Source organism: Saimiri boliviensis, chromosome 7, assembly GCF_048565385.1.
Source record: "Saimiri boliviensis isolate mSaiBol1 chromosome 7, mSaiBol1.pri, whole genome shotgun sequence".
Taxonomy (NCBI): domain Eukaryota; kingdom Metazoa; phylum Chordata; class Mammalia; order Primates; family Cebidae; genus Saimiri; species Saimiri boliviensis.
Genome location: NC_133455.1, coordinates 70,889,107 through 70,915,370, shown reverse-complemented (window position 1 = coordinate 70,915,370; position 26,264 = coordinate 70,889,107). Strand labels below are relative to the sequence as shown.

Here is a 26,264-nt window from a genome sequence, read left to right as displayed (position 1 = left end):
TGGTGGCAAGCGCCTATAATCCCAGCTACTCAGGAGGCTGAGAAAGGAGAATCGCTTTAACACGGGAGGCTGAGGTTGCAGTGAGCCGAGATCACGAGGTTGCACTACAGCCTAGGGGACAAGAGTGAGACTCGGTCTCAAAAAAAAAAGTGGTGCAGAATATCACTTCAGGGCCATGGGTTGTGTCATGGTCTCAGAGGAGCACAGGATAAAAGGGCATAGAAGATTGCCAAGTAGGAGAAGTGGCCCAGAGGCCCTAGGGAAGGCTGTGACGAAAGGGGATCTTCAATGAGGGGTTAGTCTGCGGCTCCCAATCTGTGGCTAACATGGGATGGGCTGCTGTGTGGCATTAGGTGACTGGAGTGGCAGTGAAATTAATGCCTGTGACCCAGAGGCTGTGGCTGGCTATGTAAGCCTTCGTAGTAAGGGGCAGTTGTTTAGACTTGGATTTCCTGCCATTATACACAGAGACTGACAGCTCACAAAGCACCGGATATTCAGGCATCTACTTTTGCTTTCCCCATATATCGGGGTCTGTTGGTATCTATAATATCGTGGCCCCTGCTGACCTCAAATGATCTCCACCAAGTAGCTAACTCTGGCATCATAGCCTGTTGTCCACATGATGTCACCTCCATGGCCATGAAGCCATTAACCAGACACTCCTCAAGAAAGTACATGCCAAGGCGGCAGGAGCAGCAAGCAATGATCAGTTTACATGATAGCATATTAAGGAATTGGCTCCCAAGGACCTTCAAAGGTCGACTCCTGGAGCCAGTATCTTGCTTTAGTATTCACCTCAGAGATAACCCCAAATATGTTAAGGTCAAAGGGAAAAGCCAAGAGGGAAGTTAACTGAGTTGTCAGGCACCTACTTAGCCACCTGCACTCCCCCGCCCGCCACCCATCCACCCTTAATTAGCTTAATCCGGGAGGTCCAATCCTCCCCGTCACAACTGCTGTCAAGGGCTCAGGTCCCGCCCCGCTTCCACACCGGACCAATGGCCGAGCCTGGGTCGAGTCCCCTGAGAGGGGCGGGCTCGGGTTCCGGGCGGTGGGCGGGGCCTCGCTGAGGACCCCGGGCTGGGCGCCGCAGCCGGTTCGTCTATCCTTTCCTTCAGCCGCCTCCTTTCAACCTTGGCCACCCGTCAGCGCGGCCTCTGGTGTAGCGGCGGCGGCTCCTGTTCCTGCCGCAGCTCTCACCCCTTCTTCCCTCCCCACCAGATCCCGGAGATCGCCCGCCATGGCTTTACTCACTGCGGCCGCCCGGCTCTTGGGAACCAAGGTGAGCGGCCAGGGGAGGGAGCACGCTGTCCCAGGGTGGGGCTGAGGCGACCGCAGGCCCTCCGGCGCCTGGTCTCCCTCCTCACCCGTGCGCACCCGGCGCGCCTTAAAGGGCCCTGCGTTTGGCTGGCCGCCAGCCCTGCATGAAGCTCCCAGGACCATGTGCCGCTCTTCCCTTCCGGCTCCTGGGGATGAAGTGCACGCCGCCCGCCCTCGGCCTGCAGTCTAGAGTGGGTGAGGAGGCCGACCCTGCTGTCACCCTGCATGTCTGAACTGAAAGGGGGAGTCATGCGTGGCCCTGGAATAAGGAGCCGAGACAGGAACCTCTGGTAGAGAACAGAGGTGTGGTGTTCCACTGGAGTTACAGTTTGGTGGAGGGAGCGGGAGTGAAGAGATGTGCTCACTCTGGAGCAGTGGCTAATTTCGTCTTCTGCTTTGTAGGAAGGGCCTTGTCAGTCCCGAACTGCCTGTTTCCATTTCTGATTATTTAAGCCTTCAGTGACCACGCCGAGCACAAGAGTGGGTCCTTCAGGTCCTCCACTTTGTCCTTGGGACTCTTGCACTTTTTATATAGGAGGAGGTTGGGTGGGGTGGAACACTTCTGTACAGCCTCATGCATGACTATCATATATGACTGGAGAAAAAACCGGAAAGGTGGTTCCACCAAACTGCAGGCCAATAATTGAAGATCCTCGGCAAGACAGAGTAACAGCAAGGTCACATGACCATCATACTACTTGCTTGCCCATGTTATGCCGTTGATCTTTTTTTTTTTTTTTTTTTTTTTTTTTTTGAGACGGAGTTTCGCTCTTGTTACCCAGGCTGGAGTGCAATGGCGCGATCTCGGCTCACCGCAACCTCCGCCTCCTGGGCTCAGGCAATTCTCCTGCCTCAGCCTCCTGAGTAGCTGGGATTACAGGCATGTGCCACCATGCCCAGCTAATTTTTTGTATCTTTAGTAGAGACGGGGTTTCACCATGTTGACCAGGATGGTCTCGATCTCTCGACCTCGTGATCCACTCGCCTCAGCCTCCCAAAGTGCTGGGATTACAGGCTTGAGCCACCGCGCCCGGCTATGCCGTTGATCTTAAGTCTACTTTATCCGCGAACTTTCTCTCCTTTGGGATCCTTTACCTGATATTTCTTGTCCTTTGGGTCACAGAAATACTGTTGCAGGTAATGTTGCCTTCAATTTCAAATTGCCAGTACTTTTGGCTCTGGGTAACTTGGCCCTTTTAGACAGAAACTGCTGTACTGAGGGAGTCTCAGCCCTCTAATCCAAGCAGGGGACAGTACCACAAGTGACCTTGACTACTGCAAAGAACCTACACTCTTTCCTGCACAGAATTTAAAGCTGACAGCACCTGAAGGAAAGGAAAGCCTTAGGAGGGTTTTGGTTTGTTGTATGTTATCTTTTTTTTTTTTTTTTTTTTTTGAGACGGGGTTCTTACTCTGTAACTCAAGCTGGAGTCTTGTGATGTGATCAAGGCTCCCTGCATCCTCCACCTCCTGGGCTCAAGCAATCCTCCCACTTCAGCCTCCCGAGTAGCTGGGACCACAGGTGTGCACCACCATGCCTGGCTAATCTTTTTTTTATTTTTAGTAGAGGCAGCATCTCCTTATGTTGCCCAGGCTGGTCTCGAACTCCTGAGCTCAAGTGATCTTCCTACCTGGGCCTCCCAAAATGCTGGGATTACAGGTGTGAACCATTGCACCTGGCCTGCTGTGCATTGTTTTGCATGGTTGGCAGAAAGCGAAACCTGTAAGATTTACCTTGGTTCTTCCAGGCACCCAGTAGCAAGTACTAGCTGAGCATTTGGGGGATGCTTGTCTTACTTGGTTGTTGCTTGTCTTACTTGGTTGTTGCTTTTCCTGCTGCTGGGGAAAAGGGTAAAGAAACTTCTTGGGAAATGAAGCAAGTTCCAGATAGCATTTTGGCAGAATGGGGGACCCTATAATTAGCTCATTTCTGAGCTGCTAACCCAGACCAGATAGTCTAACCCTACAGTGAATGTGAAAAAGCCTTAGGATTTATCTATTGAGTTTATTTTCTTCTTTAAGCCCATACGGAAGCTGAGAACACTTTTGGGATGACAGAGCTACATAATTATGGTACCTTTATTTTCCTGTTAGAGATGGCCTGAGGAGCCTAGAAACCTATCAGTTGAAAGCCATTAAAAGGCTTTTGACCCTTAAAAGTAGGCTGGGTGTAGTGGCTCACACCTGTAATTTCAGCACTTTGGGAGACTGAGGTGCGTGGATCACCTAAGGTCGGGAATTCGAACCAGCCATGTTTCAACCAACATGGAGAAACCCCATCTCTAGTAAAAATATAAAATTAGCCAGGCATGGTGGCACATGCCTGTAGTCCCAGCTACATGGGAGGCTGAGGCAGGAGAATCGCTTGAACCTGGGAGGCCAAGGTTGCAGTGAGCCGAGATTGCGCCATTGCACTCCAGCCTGGGCAACGAGAGTGAAACTCTTTCTCAAAAAAAAAAGGAAAGAAGTAGCAAAGCCCAATAAACTCAGGACTGGAAATCTGAGAAATAAACAATATGATCAGGATGCAAGAAAAGTTGGCTTGTCAGCATTGCTATCACCTGCCTGCACTTTCCAGATTAGCCTTTGGATAATGGTAGTCATAATTGGTAATTTTACTTTTGCTATTAAGGTAGACTTGGGAGGCAATAATAGTCTTCTCACCAGGGAGAACTGACTCTTAACACTTTGATTCTCAGCGTCAGATGTAGTTTTACTTTTCTGAGAAGAAAATTTTTTTTTTTTTTTTGAGACAGTCTTTCTCTGTCACCCAGGCTGGAGTACAGTGGCAGGATCTTGGCTCACTGAAACCTCCGCCTCCCAGGCTCAAGTGATTCTCATGACTCAGTCTCCTGAGTAGCTGGGGTTACAGATGTGCACCACCACGCCCAGCTGATTTTTTGTATTTTTGATAGAGACAGGATTTCACTATATTGACTAGACTGGGGAAATTTTTTTAAACTTAATAGGAGACAAAATGTGAATTAGTCATTGTTCTGTTGTTCTGCTGTCACTGTCACATAATTTAAATGAACACCTGAGTTACAGAGAGAAGCTAATTCAGAGAGCATTGAGATTATTTGACTTGTTTATCCAAATGAATTCATGCTAAGCAATGGCTTTAGGATTATCTATGGGTGACTTAGTTTTGTGACATCAAAAGTGTCTTTTCACAGCCTACCCAAAGTAATGGTGATTCCTTGATACTTACTAGAATAACAGGGGAGGCTTTATGGAGTGTAGTGGTGAGATGATTGCATTTGATTTTCCTAGTGGCCTTTAGGTTGGTAGCAGGTGAATTAATGCTTGGGAAGGCAGCAAGGACAGTATGGTGAGCGGCAGTGATGTAGACAGACAGAGTTGGCATTCCTTACTTTTAAAATCCAAGGGGTAGCAGAAGGGAAACCAGACTTGGTGGGTTTCAGTAAAGCCACACAATGATTCCTTCTGACCTGTGTCCATGCTTTTTGCAACAGAGCTGAGTAGGTTGTGAAATTTAAAACAGTAGTGAGGCAACTTTAGCAATAGCTCTTTCTTAGCATCTGATTATCTTTCACTTCTTGCTTCAGCTGCCCAAATTCCCTAGTTCTCTGTTCTGGGTTTTGTTTGTTTGTTTATGAGATAGCATCTCTCACTCTGTCACCCAGGCTAGAGTGCAGTGGTGCAAACATGGCCTAGAGACAGAGTTTTGCTGTGTTGTCTAGGCTGGTTTTGAGCTCCTAGTCTCAAGCAGTGTGCCAGTCTCAGCTTCCCAAAGTGCTGCGATTATAGGCGTGAGCCACTGCACCCAGGCTTCCGTATTGCTTTCAACATGATGCTATTTTAAAAGGTCTATAACGCCGGGCGCGGTGGCTCAAGCCTGTAATCCCAGCACTTTGGGAGGCCGAGGCAGGTGGATCACGAGGTCAAGAGATCGAGACCATCCTGGTCAACATGGTGAAACCCCGTCTCTACCAAAAATACAAAAAATTAGCTGGGCATGGTGGTGCGTGCCTGTAATCCCAGCTACTCAGGAGGCTGAGGCAAGAGAATTGCCTGAACCCGGGAGGCGGAGGTTGCGGTGGGCCGAGATCGCGCCATTGCACTCCAGCCTGGGTAACAAGAGCGAAACTCCGTCTCAAAAAAAAAAAAAAAAAAGGTCTATAAACTCACAGTGGGCATTGTCACCTGTAATGCTTGCTTATGTTGCACATTCCTGCATCCTACCTTCAGATATGATTCCGCAGAGTAGGATGGGATCTGGAAAAGTTTCTTGTAAATCCCTAAAGTGTTATAGAGCTAAAACTTGTATGAACTCCTAGCAGATATAAGGGAATAGTTTATAATTCCTGAGACAGTATTATGGTGGGCTGGGCGTGGTGGCTCACGCCTATAATCCCAGCATTTTGGGAGGCCGAGACAGGTGGATCATGAGGTCAAGAGATTGAGACCATCCTGGTCAACATGAGGAAACCCCGTCTCTACTAAACATACAAAAATGAGCCAGGCAGGGTGGCGCACGCCTGTAGTCCCAGCTTCTCGGGAGGCTGAGGCAAGAGAATTGCTTGAACCCAGGAGACGGAGGTTGCAGTGAGCCGAGATCGCACCATTGCACTCCAGCCTGGGTAACAAGAGTGAAACTCCGTCTCAAAAAAAAAAAACAAAGTATTACGGTGACAGATCCTGTATTCTTTATTCATTAGTATATACTTAGTATACACTAGTGAATAAAGTGGGTGTTCAATAAGTGGGTGTTCAATAAATATTTATTAGCCAGGCATGGTGGCTCATGTCTATAATTCCAGCACTTTGGTGGGGGGTGCTGAGGTAGGAGGATCACTTGAAGCCAAGAGTTTGAGATCAGCCTGGCAACATAGCAAGACCTTGTCTCTTAAAGAAGAAAATATTCGTTAAAGAACAATAACGGTTGGCCAGGTGCAGTGGCTCATGCCTGTAATCCCAGCACTTTGGGAGCCTGAAGTGGGCAGATCACTTGAGGTCAGGAGTTCAAGACCAGCCTGGTCAACATGGTGAAAACATGTCTCTACTAAAAATTCAACAGTTAGCCAGTCATGGTGGCGGGTGCCTGTAATCCCAGCTACTTGGGAGGCTGAGGCACGAGATTCGCTTGAACCTGGGTGGCGGAGGTTGCAGTGAGCCAAGATCACGCTGCTGTACTACAGCCTGGGCAATAGAGTGAGACTCCTTTCAAATAATAATAAAAAAAAGAACAGTAAGGGTTTCTACTAAAAGGAAGGTTTAAGACTTGTGATTCCATGGCCGGGCACAGTGGCTCAAGCCTGTAATCCCAGCACTTTGGGAGGCCGAGATGGGTGGATCACAAGGTCAGGAGATCGAGACCATCCCGGTCAACATGGTGAAACCCCGTCTCTACTAAAAATACAAAAAAGTTAGCTGGGCATGGTGGCGCGTGCCTGTAATCCCAGCTACTCAGGAGGCTGAGGCAGGGGAATTGCCGGAACCCAGGAGGCGGAGGTTGCAGTGAGCCGAGATCGTGCCACTGCACTCGAGCCTGGGTAACGAGCGAAACTCCGTCTCAAAAAAAAAAAAAAAAAAAAAAAGACTTGTGATTCCTGGCTGGATGTGATGGCTCACACTTATAATCCCAGCACTTTGGGAGGCCAAGGCAGGTGGATCACGAGGTCAGGAGTTCAAGACCAGCCTGGCCAACATGGTAAAACCCCATCTCTCCTAAAAATACAAAAATTAGCTGGGCGTGGTGGTAGGCGCCTATAATCCCAGCTACTCAGGAGGCTGAGGCAGGAGAATCGCTTGAACCTGGGAGGCAGAGATTGCAGTGAGCCGAGATTGCACCACTGTACTCCAGCCTGGGTGACCGAGACTCCATCTGAAAAAAAAAAAAAAAAAAAAAAATGACTTGTGATTCCTTTCTGAAGATGGAAGCTGTAGTAGTATCTTTTGTCTTTTGTAGTCTTCCTTACTGAGTGATCAGTGAATCTTTTTTTTTTTTTTAAAGATGGTGTCTTGCTCTGTCACCCAGGTTGGAGTGCAGTGGGCATGATCTTGGCTTACTGAAACCCCTACCTCCTGGGTTCAAGCAATTCTCCTTTCTCAGTCTCCCAATTAGCTGAGATTACAGGTGCACACCACCATGCCCAGCTAATTTTTGTGTTTTTAGTAGAGACAGGATTTCACCATGTTGGCCTGACTGGTCTTAAACTTCTGACCTCAGGTGATCGCCAACCTTGGACTCCCAAGGTGCTGGGATTACAGGCATGAGACACTGCACCCAGCTGTGATCAGTGAATCTTTACGCAAGAGACTGTTGGAAAATGACAGTTGGGTAGAATTATTAAGGAAATGTCTGTGAGTATGAAGGAGGTCAAAGGACATCTGTAGATTACTCTGCTCAGGCTTTTAAGTGGCCTGACCGAGTAGTGCCAAACCAACTTCCAGTATCACCATTGTGAAACACACACATTAAATGGCTTTAGTTCTCTGACCTCGTTCTGGGGAGAGAGGAGCCTTTGTCCTATTTGTGTTCGTTTTCTCTTAATGCAAGTTGCTCCTTCTGCATTGGAAATGTCTGTAGCACAGGATTTTTCCTACTGGTTATTAGTGTATTATGTTTGCTCTATCAGCTAAGCCAGTCCTGCTGGCTTGACAAGCTCTAATCTTTTGTTAATGAAGGACAAAGTCCCTGTTAAAATCAGGAGCTTCTTCCCCAAGGTAATTTTGTTTTGTTTTCTAATTTTTTTTTTTTTTTTTTGAGACAGAGTCTCATTCTGTCACCAGGCACCAGGCTGGAGTGCAGTGGTGCAACCTCGGCTCACTGCAACCTCTGTCTCCCGGGTTGAAGCAATTCTCCTGCCTCAGCCTCCCACAGTAGCTGGGACCACAGGTGTGCACAACCACGCCCAGCTAATTTTTTTGTATTTTTAGTAGAGACGGGGTTTCACCATGTTGGCCAGGATGGTCTCGATCTCTTGACCTCGTGATCCGCCCGCCTCGGCCTCCCAAAGTGCTGGGATTACAGGCATGAGCCACCACGCCTGGCCAATTTTTTAAAATTTATTTTATTTTTATTATTTTTTTTTAGTTTTCGTTTTGTTTTTGGGGGGTTTTTTTGAGGCGGAATCTTGCTCTTGTCTCCCAAGCTGGAGTGCAGTGGTGCTATCTCACCTCACTGCAACCTCTGTCTCCCCAGTCCAAGCGATTCTCCTGCCTCAGCCTCCCAAGTAGCTGGGACTGCAGGTATGTGCCACCACGCCCAGCTAATTTTTGTATTTTTAGTAGAGACGGAGTTTCACCATTTTGGCCAGGCTAATCGTGAACTCCTGACCTCAGGTCATCCACCTTGTCTCCGCGTCCTAAAGTGCTGGGATTACAGGCCTGAGCCACTGTGCCCAGCTTATTTTCTAAGTTTTTAAATTATTTTTTGTAGAGATGGAGTCTTGCTTTTTAATCCAGAAATCCTGGGATTATAGCTATGAGCTACTGTGCCCAGCCTCTCCCAAGGTTTTAATGTTGGTTACGTGGCAGTGTGGTAGGACATATCCTGGATATGCAGTAGGATGGAGTCTGGATGTGCCTAGGATGGAGAATCAAAGAAAATTTGACTGTAGAGTGAGGGCACTAGATATGGAACAGTGATAATGGGCTAAGGAGTAAGAGGAAAATAACTTACATTGAATAAGTGAGGGTGTTTTGTTTTGTTTTGTTTTTGAGACAGTCTCTGTTGTCCAGGCTGGAGTGCGGTAGCACAATCTCACCTCACTGCAGCTTCAACCTCCTGGGTTCAAGCGATTCTTGAACCATTCTTCTGCCTCAGCCTCCCTCTTGAGTAGCTGGGATTACAGGTGTACACCACCACATGTGGTTAATTTTTGTATTTTTAGTAGAGGCAGGGTTTTGCCATGTTGGTCAGGCTGGTCCCCAACTCCTGACCTCAAGTGATCCGCCTGCCTCAGCCTCCCAAAGTGCTGGGATTACAGGCATGAGCCATTGTGCCTGGCTGAATAAGTTATCTTAATAGGATTCTATTCACAGAATTTGAGGAAGAAGGAAGTAGTTAATTAATATTTGGTAGGTGATTTGGCCAATACTTTATTCTTGGAATACCCTAAGTATTATAGGCAAGTCTTTGCCAGAATTTGCTGCATGTACTAATTAGTACATTTCCTCTCTTGGCCCTTTAAAATAAAGGGTTTTCTAATTTCTTAATTTTTTTGAGACAGGGTCTCGCTCTGTCACCCAGGCTGGAGTGCCGTGGTTCAGTCATAGCTTACTGTAGCCTCAACTCCTGGACTCAAGCAGTCCTCCCACTTTGGCTTCCCAAAGCCTTGAGATTACAGGTGTGCATCACCATACCGACCTCTTTTAATTTTTGTATTTTTCCATCCTACCACATTTGATGGCTACAGCCCACCTCTATCAATAATAGCAGACTCACTAGAGGAGTTCTTGTAAGGGGTGACAACAAATAAACTCTCAGTGATTGTGGAGAAAAAAAACCTCTTGCCGGGCGCGGTGGCTCAAGCCTGTAATCCCAGCTCAAGCCTGTAATCCCAGCATTTTGGGAGGCCGAGGCGGGTGGATCACGAGGTCAAGAGATCGAGACCATCCTGGTCAACATGGTGAAACCCCGTCTCTACTAAAAATACAAAAAACTAGCTGGGCGTGGTGGTGCGTGCCTGTAATCCCAGCTACTCAGGAGGCTGAGGCAGGAGGATTGCCTGAGCCCAGGAGGCGGAGGTTGCGGTGAGCCGAGATCGCGCCATTGCACTCCAGCCTGGGTAACAAGAGCGAAACTCCGTCTTAAAAACAAACAAACAAACAAACAAAAAAAAACCTCTTAGTGATTGTGATAGTGCCATCCTCACCTTATAGAGAATTCTGGCTGTCACACATTGTGACCCAGGCCCTTATCTTTGGAATTAGCCCTGTCAATCTCTCCCCATGAAGGAGCTGACCTGTTGAGTTAGATTACTGCCTGATTCACCTGAGAGCTGCTGTTTCAGTAAGATGATTCTACAGGTGGCATACATCCAGAAGCCAAAAGCCCAACTGTTGCACCTCCAGGGTTAGAGAAGCTGGGAGGTAAAAGTTCAGGGATGATTCAGAGGTTTGTAATCTACCTGTCTCATCAGTGACTATACCCTTAATGTACTGTTTAGAGCCATTCAGCAGCTTTCTTTGGCAGCCACAGGATAGAGGAAATGGTATGTAGCCTTTGGTGTGGCAGTACCTCCTGTCTAGAGTCATTTGCTCTGCTGGTGGACATTAGGGTTAGTTAAATTTGTTTCCTCTCCCTGAAACTCTTCCCTTCTTGGTCAGAAAGCGATTAAAATTGGTTATCTTTTCCTTGATGGCTCTAAAAAAAGAAAGAAAGAAGATTGGGACTTTATTTTGTATTCATTCCAGAGCTGGAAGGAATTATCCATTCACCTCTGCCTCAGGCTTGACTGCCTCTTTCCTCGGATCCAACCTCAGGAAGTTCTGACACTTGATGGTAGATAATAGGCCAACACATTTCTAAGAAACAAACATTTACTCAATTCAGCTATGCACAAGGCACTGTTCTAGATGCTTTTATGAAAATTGTTTTATTTAGTTTGCTTGACTAATCTGAAATTGACTTTTATTATTACCACTTAGAAATGTAAAAACTGAGGCTTAGAAATTAGGTTATGCAGCCAAGATAAGACAGCGGGAAAGTGGCACATTACTTTAGGACTTGGTCCTTGGTAACTCCCCATCTAAACTGCAGATTTGGATTCAGTAGGTCTGAGGCCCAAGAAATGTTAATACTTCTGGTGAGGAGGTCACATTTTTTTTTTTTTTTTTGAGGAGGAGTTTCAGTCTTGTTACCCAGGCTGGAGTGCAATGGCGCGATCTCGGCTCACTGCAACCTCCGCCTCCTGGGTTCAGGCAATTCTCCTGCCTCAGCCTCCTGAGTAGCTGGGATTACAGGCACACACCACCATGCCCAGCTAATTTTTGTATTTTTAGTAGAGACGGGGTTTCACCATGTTGACCAGGATGGTCTCGATCTCTTGACCTCGTGATCCACCCGCCTTGGCCTCCCAAAGTGCTGGGATTACAGGCTTGAGCCACCGCGCCCGGCCGAGGAGGTCACATTTTAAGTAACAAGACTTTGACTACTTTTGCATATATGTCCTTATTGGAGCCTGAGACTCAGACTCTTGAGTTAAGTAGTTTAAGTGTTACCTTAATTATGGAAATGAGAAGAGAAATAGTAGTTAATTGTTTTGCTTATTAGTAATGGAGCTAGGACTAGAACCCAGATTTCCTTTCCTAACTCCAAATCAAGTGCTCTGTACTCTACATCATTAGATAGAGTTGCCTTAAGTTGAATTTTTCCTACTCTACCCATTTGAGCAGTCTTATCAATGAATTGCTGCCTTTAACATTCCTCTGATTTCTCTGGTTTTTCTAAGCTTCAGGTTTAGCAAAAAAACATGACTGAACTTGACACTGAAGGGTGCTAGAAAGTGACTATTATATTTATTATATAACAAACACATAGCACTTGGGATGTGCCAGACACAATTTTAAATGCTTTCTAATTATTGACACACTTAATCCTCATAACAATCGTTTGAAGTAGACACTATTATTATTCCCCTTATACAGATGAGAAAACTGAGGCACAGAAAGGTAAATGATTTGGCTAGAGTTACACAGACAGTAAGTGGTAGAGAAGTGTAGTAGAAACAATTTTTAGTAGACCTGGGGTTTTACCATGTTGGCCAGGCTGGTCTCTTAACTCCTGACCTCAAGTGATCTGCCCATCCTCCAATTACATGTGAGCCACTGTGCCTGGCCAACCATTATAGTAACTTAAAGATGGTTTAGAAATGGAAAAATTATGGAGAGACTTCAACTTCTTTCAGAGTATGTTCCCTATAGCCTCTTTAAAAAAACAGAAAGTCGCCGGGCGCGGTGGCTCACGCCTATAATCCCAGCACTTTGGGAGGCCGAGGTGGGTGGATCACGAGGTCACGAGATCGAGACCATCCTGGTCAACATGGTGAAACCCCGTCTCTACTAAAAATACAAAAACTAGCTGGGCATGGTGGCGCACGCCTGTAATCCCAGCTACTCGGAAGGCTGAGGCAGGAGCATTGCCTGAACCCAGGAGGCAGAGGTTGCGGTGAGCTGAGATCGCGCCACTGCACTCCAGCCTGGGTAACAAGAGTGGAACTCCGTCTCAAAAAAAAAAAAAAAACCAGAAAGTCTGTGGAGCACGGTGGCTCACACCTGTAATCCTAGCACTTTGGGAGGCCGAGGCAGATGGATCACTTGAGGTCAAGTTTGAGACCAGCCTGGCCAACATGATGAAACCCCATCTCCCCTAAAAAAATACTACAGAAATTAGCCAGGTATGGTGGTGGACACCTATAGTCCTAGCTACCCAGAGGCTGAAGCAGGAGAATCGCTTGAACCTGGGAGGTGGAGGTTTCAGTGAGCCAAAATTGAGCCACTGCACTCCAACCTCAGCAACAGAGCAAGACTCTGTATAAAAAAACAAACAAACAAAAAAGTCAGCTGGTTGCAGTGACTTATGTCTGTCATCTCAGCACTATGGGAGACTGAGGTAGGAGGATTGCTTGAGTCCAGGAGTTTGAAACCAGTCTGGGCAACATAGCAAGACCCTAGTCTCTATAAAAAAGTTTAAAAGATAAAATTTTTTTTAAAAATCACTGCAGCAAACTACCACCCACAATTAAAAGGTTTCCTGCTGGGCTGATGTAGTCTCTGGTACAAGAGACTGTTTATTATTATTGCTTTTGTTATAGCTGCTATTATACTACTATTTAAGAAATAATTTACTCAATTATATAATGAGATTGCCTCTATAATAGGGTAAAGTTACATGTTCAGTGCTGGGTTCAGCTTCCCATTTGCCCCATGTATGGTCCAAGGACTGTGAAGCGCTATTTGTGGTGTCTATTTTTTGCTCAAGTGATCCTCAGTGAGAGAGAGAAGACTCTTTCGGAAGTTAAGAGCAGGAGTTAAGGACAGCCCTGGTAACAAGTAGAGGTGTTCCTCCTTTGCTTTAGGAACATACTTGCTTTAGCACTTGGTCTGTGCTCTCTGAATTTAGCTATGGATTGATTCTTTTAAAAGTAATCTTTTCCGGCTGGGTGCAGTGGTATACACCTGTAATCCCAGCACTTTGGGAGGCTGAGAATGGAGGATTGCTTGAGTTCAGGAGTTCGAGACCAGCCTGGGCAATATAGCAAAACCTCATCTCTAAAAAAAAATTTTTTTTTTTTTTTTAAATTAGCTGGGCTTGGTGATGTGCCCCTGTAGTCCCAGCTACTCAGGAGGCTGAGGTGGGAGGATCACTTGAGCCTAAGAGTTCAAGGCTACAGTGAGCTATGATCATGCCACTATACTCCAGCCTGGGCAGTAGAGGAAATCCCTGTCAAAAAAAAAAAAAAAAAAAAATTAGCAACCTTTCTGAAGGGGCCTCTTTTCATTCCTCCTCGCCACCCCAGCAGAAATAGGGTAAATACATTTTAAAAATTCTAAAAACTGCCGGGCGCAGTGGCTCAAGCCTGTAATCCCAGCACTTTGGGAGGCCGAGGCGGGTGGATCACGAGGTCGAGAGATCGAGACCATCCTGGTCAACATGGTGAAACCCCGTCTCTACTAAAAATACAAAAAATTAGCTGGGCATGGTGACGCATGCCTGTAATCCCAGCTACTCAGGAGGCTGAGGCAGGAGAATTGCCTGAACCCAGGAGGCGGAGGTTGCGGTGAGCCGAGATCGCGCCATTGCACTCCAGCCTGGGTAACAAGAGCGAAACTCCGTCTCAAAAAAAAAAAAAAAAAAAAAAATTCTAAAAACTGCTGAGGTGGGTGGATCACCTGAGGTCAGGAGTTTGAGACTAGCTTAGACAACATGGTAAAACCCTGTCTCTACTAAAAATAGAAAAAATAGCTAAGCATGGTGGCGCGTGCCTGTAATCCCAGCTACTCAGGAGGCGGACACACGAGAATCACTTGAACCCAGGAGATGGAGGCTGCAGTGAGCCAAGGTCACACCACTGCACTCCAGCTTAGGTGACAGAGTGAGACTCTGTCTCAGAAAATAAATAAATAAATAAATAGCCGGGCACGGTGGCTCAAGCCTGTAATCCCAGCACTTTGGGAGGCTGAGGCGGGTGGATCACAAGGTCGAGAGATCGAGACCATCCTGGCAAACATGGTGAAACCCCGTCTCTACTAAAAATACAAAAAAAACTAGCTGGGCATGGTGGCGCGTTCCTGTAATCCCAGCTACTCAGGAGGCTGAGGCAGGAGAACTGCCTGAACCCAGGAGGCGGAGGTTGCGGTGAGCCGAGATCAGGCCATTGCACTCCAGCCTGGGTAACAAGAGCGAAACTCCGTCTCAAAAAAATAAATAAATAAATAAATAAATAAATAAATAAAAATAAAAAATTCTAAAAAGCCTTCAGCCCGATAGAACTCATCACCCTGGGCATGTAGCAATATTTTGCACAGAGAGCAGTGCAGTAGTTACTAGAAAAGGTATCTCTGGTCTTTTGACAAAGGGAGGAAAGGTGCAGACTTGCTCCGGGATTAGTTTATTTGTGTGTGTAATCTTCTAAGTTTGCAAAGTACTTTTACATCCACTGTAATTGAATTATCACAGGACTATCCTGTGAGCTGTGTGGTGAGTATTAGCACCATTTTATAGAGCAGGAAATTTAGGCCTAATTTTATTATCTCAATTTGTTTTCAAAATCTAGCATAGAGGCCAGGCGCGGTGGCTCACACCTGTAATCCTAGCACTTTGGGAGGCTAAGGTGGGTGGATCACCTGAAGTCAGGAGTTCAAGACCAGTCTGGCCATCATGGTAAAACCCCATCTTCAAAAAAAAAAAAAATCTAGCACAGAAAAGTTAATTTCCTTGCCTCAGGCCTTATTCTTCGTAATCTGATTGGTCATTTTATTTCTAAATTGGTGTACGGCTGGGTGCGGTGGCTCATGCCCATAATCCCAGCACTTTGAGAGTCCCATGCGGGCAGATAACCTGAAGTCAGGAGATTGAGACCAGCCTGGCCAACATGGTGAACCCCTGTCTCTACTAAAAATAAAAATAAAAAATTAGTCGGGCATGGTTGCGCCAGCCTGTAGTCCCAGCTACTTGGGAGGCTGAGGCAAGAGGATCACTTGAACTCGGGAGGCAGAGGTTACGATGAGCCGAGATTGCACCATTGCACTCCAGCCTGGGCAACAGAGAAACTGTCTCCAAAAAAAAAAAAAAACCCACAAAGTTGGTGTTAAACTTTTATTGCAACTTGACAATCTTCTCATAGATGTAGTTTTTCTTTGAGGAAGAAAGAAAACTACCTGTACACATAGAAAAGCATGAAGCTAGCTAAGCTAATTATGATTATTTTTTTGAGACACAGTCTTGCTCTATTGCCCAGTCTCCAGGCTGCAGTACAATGCATGATCTCAGCTCACTGCAGCCTCCACCTCCCAGGTTTAAGCCATTCTCCACCTCAGACTCCTGAGTAGCTGGCTTACAGGCACCTGCCACCACACCCAGCTATTTTTGTGTTTTTAGTAGAGACAGTGTTTCACCATGTTGGCCAGGCTGGTCCTGAACTCCTGACCTCAGGTGATCCACCCGCCTAGGCCTCCCAAAGTGCTGGGATTACAGGCATAAGCCACTGCGCATAGCCAAACTAATTATTTTCTTTTGACACTCTTAGAAACGTTGCAAGTTTCCATTTCTGCTAATGAGTTAGCTTCTTTGCAGATAGTCTGTGCTTTTTCCAGGAGGGTCAGAAGTACTGTTGTGAAAGGCTGCCCTCTGCCTGTGGTCTTTCCTAGACTAAAGAAGTTCTGTCAAAAGGCTAGGTGCAGGAGAGATCTTTACCAGCCGTGTTAAATAATTACTCAGTTTCCTCATTTGTTTTCTTGGGGGTTACTCAGAAATATTGATACTGCCCAGCTCTGGAAGCCAGATGATGAGAAAGAAACTGTCTTCAAGGAATGCTAGTGAAGCTATGGATGAAAAAAGCAGAGTTAAACTTCTTGCTGTCTCCATAGTGGTAACTCTTTCCAAACTGTTGAGGGCCTTTTACAGCTTTCTTATATAAAATTGCCCTAAGAGGCTAAGATGAAGAGAAAGAGGTTGAGTCACTGTAATTCCTTCTTGTTAGTACAAAGGAGGGAGTTATGTAAGGCTTTCTTTTTTGCTTTGCAGAATGCATCTTGTCTTGTTCTTGCTGCTCGGCATGCCAGTGCTTCTTCCACGGTAAGGTTTGGAAAAGAAGACTAAGAATCATTGGGCACCCTGACCTGGGGACAGAGGATTTGGCAACCACCTGGCCTCTTATTTATCCTGAGTATTTCCTGAGACTGTTTATTATTATTGTTATTGTTATAGTTGCCATTATTATTATACTACTATTTAAGAATAATTTACTCCATTATATAATGAGATGGGAATATCAATCATTTGCCTAATTCTTTTAAATGTTTTAAATAGTGTAAAATATACATAATATGAAATTTACTATTTTAATCGCTTTTAAGTATATGGTTCAGTGGCAGTAAGTGTGTTTACATTATTGTGCAACTATCCATCTCCCGAACTTTTTTTTTTTTTTTTTGAGATGGAGTTTCACTCTTGTTACCCAGGCTGGAGTGCAATGGCACAATCTTGGCTCACCGCAACCTCCGCCTCCTGGGTTCAGGCAATTCTCCTGCCTCAGCCTCCTGAGTAGCTGGGATTACAGGCACGCGCCACCATGCCCAGCTAATTTTTTTTTGTATTTTTAGTAGAGACGGGGTTTCACCATGTTGACCAGGATGGTCTCGATCTCTTGACCTCGTGATCCACCCGCCTCGGGCTCCCAAAATGCTGGGATTACAGGCTTGAGCCACCGCGCCCGGCCCATCTCCAGAACTTTTATCTGCCCAAACTAAGAAACTATACCCATTAAACATTAAATCCCCATTCCTTCCTCCCCCCTTCCTAATTCTTTTACACTCATTTATGCAGAGTAGTTGGCTAGACTTTCCTGGCAGATAAAGAAAGCCAGCTTCAACCAGGCGTGGTGGCTCACACCTGTAATCCCAGCACTTTGGGAGGCCAAGGCGGGTGGATCACCTGAGGTCGATTGAGACCATCCTGGCTAACACAGTGAAATACAAAAAAATTAGCCGGGTGTGGTGGTAGGTGCCTATAGTCCCAGCTACTCAGAAGGCTGAGGGAGAAGAATCACTTGAAGCAGGGAAGCAGAGGTTGCAGTGAGCCAAGATCACATTACTGCACTCCAGCATAGGTGACAGAGCAAGACTACGTCTTAAAAAAAAAAAAAAAAGCCAGCTTCTATAAAGCAAACTCTTCATATACCTGCTTTGCAGGAAATCTAACAAACGTTTAGACCTTTGCTTAGTCCTTCTACTTTTCTTTTTAGAATTTGAAAGACATATTGGCTGACTTGATACCTAAGGAGCAGGCCAGAATTAAGACCTTCCGGCAACAACATGGCAAGACAGTGGTGGGCCAAATCACTGTGGACATGGTAAGAGTTGTGTGGCTTCGGCTGGGAAAAGTAGCTCTGTAATGTGCTTCAACAAAAGTACCATTCTCTCTACTGGCTATTCAAAAGCATTCTATCCCATAGGCCCTCTAGGACAGCTTTAGGATGACTTTAGCTTTAGGATAACTTTTCCCCAACCTTCAGATTCTGAGCAGCTCAGGTGATAGTTTCTTAACAGTTTTTAACTATTGGTCTCCATCCTCTTCTCCTAGAATAGAACTCATTCTGTTTGCTTTGATTGGTTGGAATTTGAGGGTAGGGTATGTTGGGGAGTGGTTAAGTGGGCAGGAGAAAAAAAAATGAAATACAGTAAGAAAAGGAATCAAACAGAGGCAGAAATATATATATATATATATATATATATATATATATATATATTTTTTTTTTTTTTTTTTTTTTGAGATGGAGTTTTTGCTCGTTACCCAGGCTGGAGTGCAATGGCGCGATCTCGGCTCACCGCAACCTCCGCCTCCTGGGTTCAGGCAATTCTCCTGCCTCAGCCTCCTGAGTAGCTGGGATTACAGGCACACACCACCATGCCCAGCTAATTTTCAGTATTTTTAGTAGAGACGGGGTTTCACCATGTTGACCAGGATGGTCTCGATCAAGAGATCACAAGGTCAAGAGACCTTGTGATCCACCCGCCTCGGCCTCCCAAAGTGCTGGGATTACAGGCTTGAGCCACCGCGCCCGGCCTTTTTCTTTTTTTTTTTTTTTTTTTCAGAGGCAGAAATATTAAAGAAAGATAGTAGACTAGCCGGGCACGGTGGCTCAAGCCTGTAATCCCAGCACTTTGGGAGGCCGAGGCGGGTGGATCACGAGGTCAAGAGATCGAGACCATCCTGGTCAACATGGTGAAACCCCGTCTCTACTAAAAATACAAAAAATTAGCTGGGCGTGGTGGCGCGTGCCTGTAATCCCAGCTACTCAGGAGGCTGAGGCAGGAGAATTGCCTGAGCCCGGGAGGCGGAGGTTGCGGTGAGCCAAGATCGCGCCATTGCACTCCAGCCTGGGCAACAAGAGCGAAACTCCGTCTCAAAAAAAAAAGGAAAGGTAGTAGACTGGGTGTGCCTGTTATCCCAGCATTCTGGGAGGCTGCAGATGGAGAATCATTTGAGGCCAGGAGTTCACAACCAGATTGGTCAACAAAGGAAGACACCATCTCTACGAAAGAAAAATTTAAAAATTAGCCAGACATGGTGGGATGCCCCTGGAGTACCAGCTACTAGGGAGGCAGAGGCAGGAGGATTGCTTGAGCCTAAGAGCCCAAGAGTTTAGGGCTGCTGTGAGCAATGATTATGCCACCACACTATAGCCTGGGCAATGGAGGGAGACCCTATCTCCAAAAAAAGAAAAGAAAAGAGACGAGAGGGGAGGGGAGGAAGGGAGGAGGGAGGGAGGGACTTCTCAACTTGAAAAATTTCATTGAAGGAAGGAAAGAAAGAAAGAAAGTGACTTCTCAACTTTAAAAATTTTGTTTCCAGGCCGGGCGCGGTGGCTCAAGCCTGTAATCCCAGCACTTTGGGAGGCCGAGGTGGGTGAATCACAAGGTCAAGAGATCGGGACCATCCTGGTCAACATGGTGAAACCCCGTCTCTACTAAAAATACAAAAAATTAGCTGGGCATGGTGGCACGTGCCTGTAATCCCAGCTAGTCAGGAGGCTGAGGCAGGAGAATTGCCTGAACCCGAGAGGCAGAGGTTGCAGTGAGCTGAGATTGCGCCATTGCACTCCAGCCTGGGTAACAAGAGCGAAACTCTGTATCAAAAAAAAAAAAAAAAAAAAAAAAAAATTGTTTCCAGACCTGGTGCAGTGGCTTATGCCTACAACTGAGTTGGGCAGATCACCTGAGGTCAGGGAGATCAGGATGAGCCTGGCCAATATGGTGAAACCCTGTCTCTACTAAAAATACAAAAATTAGCCAGGTGTGGTAGCAAGCAACTGTAATCCAAGCTACTTGGGAGATTAAGGCAGAAGAATTGCTTGAACCAGGGAGGCAGAGGTTGCAGTGAACCAAGATCATGCCATTGCACTTCAGCCTGGGCAACACAGTGAGACTGGCTAAAAAAAAAAAAAAACCAGGTTGGGCAATATGGCAAAACCCCATTTCTTAAAAAAGAAAGAAATGCAAAAAATTAGCCAGACATGGTGGCATATGCCTGTAATCCCAGCTACTCAGGAGGCTGAAGTGGGACGATCACCTGAGTGAGACTGCAAGTCTAGGCATGGTAAGCTGTGATTGCGCCCCTGCCCCTGCACTTCAGCCTGACTGACAGACTATGAGAGGCTCTAGTGATCCTCTCTTCAGTCTCCCAGAGTGCTAAGATAATAGGCATGAGCCCCACCACACCTGGCCACAAAGTTTCCTTTTTTTGTTGTTGTTTTTTGTTTTTTGAAACAGAGTTTCTCTCTTGTCACCCAGGCTGGACTGCAATGGAATGATCTTGGCTCACTGCAACCTCTGCCTCCTGGGTTCAAGCGATTCTCTTGCCTCAGCCTCCCAAGTAGCTGGGATTACAGGCATATATACCACCATGCCCAGCAAAATTTTTTATTTTTAGTAGAGTTGGGGTTTCACCATGTTGGCCAGGCTGGTCTCAAACTCCTGGTCTCAGGTTATCCACCTGCCTCGTCCTCCCAAAGTGCAGGGATTACAGGCGTCAGCCACCATGCCCAGCCACAAAGTTTAATTCTTTAGTAAGCTGACTCCTCATACATCTCTCACCAAGTGACGTCTTACAGGTCAGAGAATAAATTTTATCTCCCAGATCCCATGAAGCTCTAACAAGTTCTAGACTGAATCATTCTGACTACTAGCCACAGCTGCTGCTTCCTTTTTTCTTTATCCTCTTTAGATGTATGGTGGCATGAGAGGCATGAAGGGATTGGTCTATGAAACATCAGTTCTTGATCCTGATGAGGTAAGATATCTTCATGTCAATTACTAATACTCATTGAGTTTGTACAATGATTATGCAAACCATGGATTAGACCAATAAGGGTAAACACAAAACAGAGCACCTAGCTTAGGTAGAGAACACAGATGTATGGAATAACTGAAGAACCAGTTTACCTTTTAAATATATCAACTAATAAAAATAAAAGTACAAAACCAGAGGTAAGTTATGTGAAGCTTTAGGCTTTAAAAGTTCTATTCTGGGCTAGGTATGGTGGCTTACCCCTGTAATCCTAGCACTTTGGGAGGCCAAGGTGGGAGAATTACTTGAGGCCAGAAGTTCAAGACAAGTCTGAGCAAAATATCAAGTCCCCTACCTCTACAAAAATAATAATTAATGTTCAAAAGTTCTACTCTAACTTGTTGTAAGGTGTGATGAGTAGGACCAGTCAGTTGTGTAACTTCCAGACTAATAAACTTGAGTTGTAAAAATAAAAAAATAAAAAATAAAATAAATAAAACTTGAGTTGTAATTCTCTCTCTTCTCTCTCAAGGGCATCCGTTTCCGAGGCTATAGTATCCCTGAATGCCAAAAACTGCTGCCCAAGGCTAAGGGTGGGGAAGAACCCTTGCCCGAGGGCTTATTTTGGCTGCTGGTAACTGGACAGATCCCAACAGAAGAACAGGTAAAGCAGAAGGATGTTATGAGCTCTTCTCATTCCCCTTCTTCATTTCGTTTCTCAAATCTCAGATAATTAATGCTAATCTGGTCAAGGATGGTAGTTAATAGAGATGTGTAGTCAGGGGAGGAAATCAGAGCAGAGTTCTGGTGTGTAAATGGATTGGGTTGAACTGTCTTGGGTTTTCTTTACTCAGATGTCACTGTCCTTTTTTATTTTTCTCCTTCCTTGTCCTTGCTGGTATTCTGAGCACTGTCTCTTTCCACAGGTATCTTGGCTCTCAAAAGAGTGGGCAAAGAGGGCAGCTCTGCCTTCCCATGTGGTCACCATGCTGGACAACTTTCCCACCAATCTACACCCTATGTCTCAGCTCAGTGCAGCCGTTACAGCCCTCAACAGTGAAAGTAACTTTGCCCGAGCTTATTCAGAGGGTATCAGCCGAACCAAGTACTGGGAGGTAGGAAATTTGGGTGGTTTAAAGGGTATGTGATGGGGAGTCAAAGAACTTGAGTATGAAGGGAGGGGAAAAAAAATGTAGACTCTTTAGGAAAATTGGCCAGGCACGGTGGCTTATGCTTGTAATCCCAGCACTTTGGGAGGCCAAGACGGGCGGATCACGAGGTCAGGAGTTCAAGACCAGCCTGACCAACATGGTGAAACCTCCATCTCTACTAAAAATACAAAAATTAGCCGGGCGCGGTGGCTCAAGTCTGTAATCCCAACACTTTGGGAAGCCAAGGCGGATGGATCACGAGGTCAAGAGATAGAGACCATCCTGGTCAACATGGTGAAACCCCGTCTCTACTAAAAATACAAAAAAAATTAGCTGGCATGGTGGTGCGTGCCTGTAATCTCAGCTACTCAGGAGGCTGAGGCAGGAGAATTGCCTGAACCCAGGAGGCGGAGGTTGTGGTGAGCCAAGATCGCACCATTGCACTCCAGCCTGGGTAAGGAGTGAAACTCCGTCTCAAAAAATATATATATATATATAAAAATTAGCTGGGCATGGTGGTTCACACTTGTAATCCCAGCTACTCAGGAGGCTGAGGCAGGAGAATCACTTGAACCTGGGAGGTGGAGGTTGCAGTGAGCTGTAATCTCAGCACTTTGGGAGGCCAGGGTGAGCGGATCACGAGGTCGGGAGATAAAAACCATTCTGGTTACCATGGTGAAACCCCGTCTCTGAAATATAAAAAAAAATGATATTAACTTGGTTGGCATTAGGGGGCTAGTATCAGAATGATGCAAAATATACATATTCACACCTCCTAAAAGATTTAATTATAAAGACTTATAAATGCTTTAGGTGAAATGAATGTGTATATATGTACCTGCACACATCAGCAGGTACAAAAGGTCATATAATCTTAATATTTTGCTTTTCATTTTCTTTTTTATTTTTATTTTGTTTGTTTTTTTATTTTATTTTGAGATGGAATCTTACTCTGTCACCAGGCTGGAATGTAGTGGTATAGTCTGGACTCAAGCCGTTCCCTTGCCTCAGCCTCCTGAGTAGCTGGGACTACAGGCACATGACACCACGCCTGGCTGATTTTTTGTATTTTAGTAGAGATGGGGTTTCACCATGTTGGCCAGAATGGTCTTGATCTCCTGACCTCGTGATCCACCTGCCTCGGCCTCCCAAAGTGCCGGGATTACAGGCGTGAGCCACCGCACCCAGCCTGTTTATTTTTTTAAGATGGAGTCTCGCTCTGTCACCCAGGCTGGAGTGCAGTAACGCAGTCTCAGCTCACTGTAACCTCCGCCTCCCAGGTTCAGTCAATTCTGCTTCTTCAGCTTCCCGAGTAGCTGGGATTACAGGCACATGCCACCATACCTGGCTAATTTTTATATTTTTAGTAGAGACAGGATTTCACCATGTTGGCCAGGCTGGTCTCAAACTCCTGACATCAAGTGATCTGCCTGCCTTGGCCTCCCAAACTGCTGAGATTACAAGTGTGAGCCACCATGCCCAGCCGTTTTTATTTTTATTTTTATTTTTATTTTTTTAGAAATACATCTCTATCACCCAGGCCAGGATGCAGTGGTGCAATCATAGCTCATTGTAATGTCAAACACCTGGACTCAAGTGATCCTCCTGCCTCAGCCTCCCAAGTAACAAGGACTATAGGCACATACCACCATGCCTAGTTAATTTTTTATTTAGCTGTCTAAACAAACATCTTGCTGTCTTCTTGTTATGTTGCCCAGACTGGTCTTGAATTCCTAGACACAGGTGATTTTCCCACCTCAACCTCCCAAAGTGCTAGAATTAAAAGCGTGACCCACTGCACCCAGCCTCATTTTAGAGGCTCACACCTGTAATCCCAGTATGTTGGGAGGCCAAAGTGGGCAGATCACTTGAGGTCAGGAGTTAGAAACCAACCTGGGGAAGATAGTGAGATCCCTGTCTCTACAAAAAAAATTAAAAATTAGCTAGGCAGGGTGGCATGCACTTGTAGTCTCAGCTAGCTACTCAGGAGGCGGGAGCATTGCTTGAGCTGAAAGGTCGAGAGGCAGCAGTGAGCCATGGTTGTGCTACTGCACTCCAGCTTGAGCAACAGAGAGATTATCTCAAAAAAAAAGAAAAGTGTCTGTTACTACTTACAGTTTTACTTATCTTTACTATCATGAGGTAGGAGGCTTCTTGATACTTTATGTTAGATGCCTATAAGATACTTCCTAGGCACCCAGATACGCTGCATGCTTAACACTATCCTTTATTGAATCACTAAAATGAATTTTGTATTCCCCTGCTTAGCAGGACCTGTATTTCAGCGTACAGTCATTACTTGACTTGCCATCATCTCTTTATGAGATACTATCTAAGGCTCGAAGGTAAACATGTTGTATTACAAGACTTTGCTAATCTTTCCAAGATTATTTGTAAGCAAACAGATGTATTTGTCAGCCTTAGGATGTGTCTCGAATAAGTTCACATTGTGCAAACATTAGCACCAGGAACTGCTTTAATTTTAAGTAGGGCTTGGTGTTCTTGCTGCCACATCTTGTATCTCTTCCAAAGGTCAGCCACACTAGTTCAGCTCAGTTCTTTGCCTTGGTTAATGTAATTATGAGCTATCTAAGTAGAATTATGTGACAGCATTTAGCTGGTTATTGAACTTTTTTTTTTTTTTTTTTTGAGAAGGAATTTTGCTCTTGTTGCCCAGGCTGAAGTGCAATGGCACAATCTTGGCTCACTGCAACCTCCACCTCCCTGGTTCAAGCGATTCTCCTGCCTCAGCCTCCCGAGTAGCTGGGACTACAGGTGCCCACCACCATGCCTGTCCAATTTTTGTATTTTTAGTAGAGACGAGGTTTCACTATGTTGGCCTGGCTGGTCTCTAACTCCTGACCTCATGGTCTGCCTGCCTCGGCCTCCCAAAGTGCTGGGTTTACAGGAGTAAGCCACGGCGCCCAGCCTTATTGAGCTTTTAAAGAGCTTTTTTAACATATACCTTAAGAGGATGATCTTATGCACACATTTCTTCCACTAACTCTAGATGAGTAATCTCTTGACTTGAAGAGTTTAACTAGCTTCTAGGCCTCTCTGATTGACTTAAGGTCACTCAGAACAAGAAGATTGATTGCTCTGATGCAACCAGCTATTTAATTGTGAAGTAGTTTTAAGCTGTTAAACTTAGTCAAATTTGTAAAGTAGCTGACAGATCAAGTTTTGCTAGTAGCCCAGGCGTGGTGGCTTATGTCTATAATCCCAGCATTTTGGGAGGCCGAGGCAGATAGATAACTTGAGGTCAGGAGGTTGAGATCAGCCTGGCCAATATGGTGAAACCCCATCTCTACAAAAAAATACAAAAATTAATCCCAGCTACTTTGGGGGCTGAGGCATGATAATTGCTTGAAATCAGGAGGCTGAGGTTTCAGTGAGCTGATGAGATAGAACCACTGCACTCCAGCCTGGGTGACAGAGCAAGACTCTGTCTCAAAAGAAAATCCAAAAATACATGCTTTTTATTTATTATTTTCTTAAAAAGTGGCATGGGCCAGGTGCGGTGGCTCACGCCTGTAATCCCAGCACTTTGGGAGGCCAAGGTAGATGGTTCACCTGAGGTCAGGAGTTTGAGACTGGCTGACCAACATGGTGAAACCCTGTCTCTAAAATGCAAAAATTAGCCGGGCATGGTGGTATACTCCTGTAATCCCAGCTACTCAGGAGACTGAGGCACAAGAATCGATTGAACTTGGGAGGCGGAGGTTGCAGTGAGCTGGATGCCATTGCACTCCAGCCTGGGCGACAGGTCAAGATTCTGTCTCAAATAAAAAAAGTGGCATAAGTTAATGTAAGCTAGGTAATGCTTCTTACCTACATGAGTAACCTTGTGCAAGGTACCTTAGCTAAGCCCCAATTTCCTAACCTATAAAATGAGGTATATGTTACCTTATAGGATTATTGTAAGAAAAGAAAAGGTAGGCCGAGTGCGGTGGCTCAAGCCTGTAATCCCAGCACTTTGGGAGGCCGAGGCGGGTAGATCACAAGGTCAAGAGATCGAGACCATCCTGGTCAACATGGTGAAACCCCGTCTCTACTAAAAATACAAAAATTAGCTGGGCATGGTGGCACACGCCTGTAGTCCCAGCTACTAGGGAGTCTGAGGCAGGAGAATTGCTTGAACCCAGGAGGCGGAGGTTGCGGTGAGCCGAGATCGCGCCATTGCACTCCAGCCTGGGTAACAAGAGCGAAACCCCGTCTCAAAAAAAAAAAAAAGAAAGAAAAAGAAAAGAAAAGGTAATACTGCAAATAATATATCTGGCACAGTACCATTGCACAGTAAGTGCTTAAAGAAT

At 45.7% G+C, this 26,264-nt stretch overlaps 1 protein-coding gene across 1 annotated transcript in view; it reads left to right on the top strand.

Moving 5' to 3' along the window:
- The first annotated feature begins 1,063 nt into the window (after positions 1–1,063).
- The window catches only part of CS (citrate synthase), a 34,559-nt gene continuing 9,358 nt past the window's right edge, over positions 1,064–26,264 (top strand). Inside the window, exons 1-6 of the mRNA XM_039471757.2 lie at positions 1,064–1,285; positions 16,538–16,588; positions 17,757–17,864; positions 20,738–20,803; positions 21,333–21,464; positions 21,727–21,915. Coding sequence (XP_039327691.1) covers positions 1,244–1,285; positions 16,538–16,588; positions 17,757–17,864; positions 20,738–20,803; positions 21,333–21,464; positions 21,727–21,915 — 588 coding nt within the window. The 5' untranslated portion in view covers positions 1,064–1,243. The remainder of the gene's footprint in view (positions 1,286–16,537; positions 16,589–17,756; positions 17,865–20,737; positions 20,804–21,332; positions 21,465–21,726; positions 21,916–26,264) is intronic.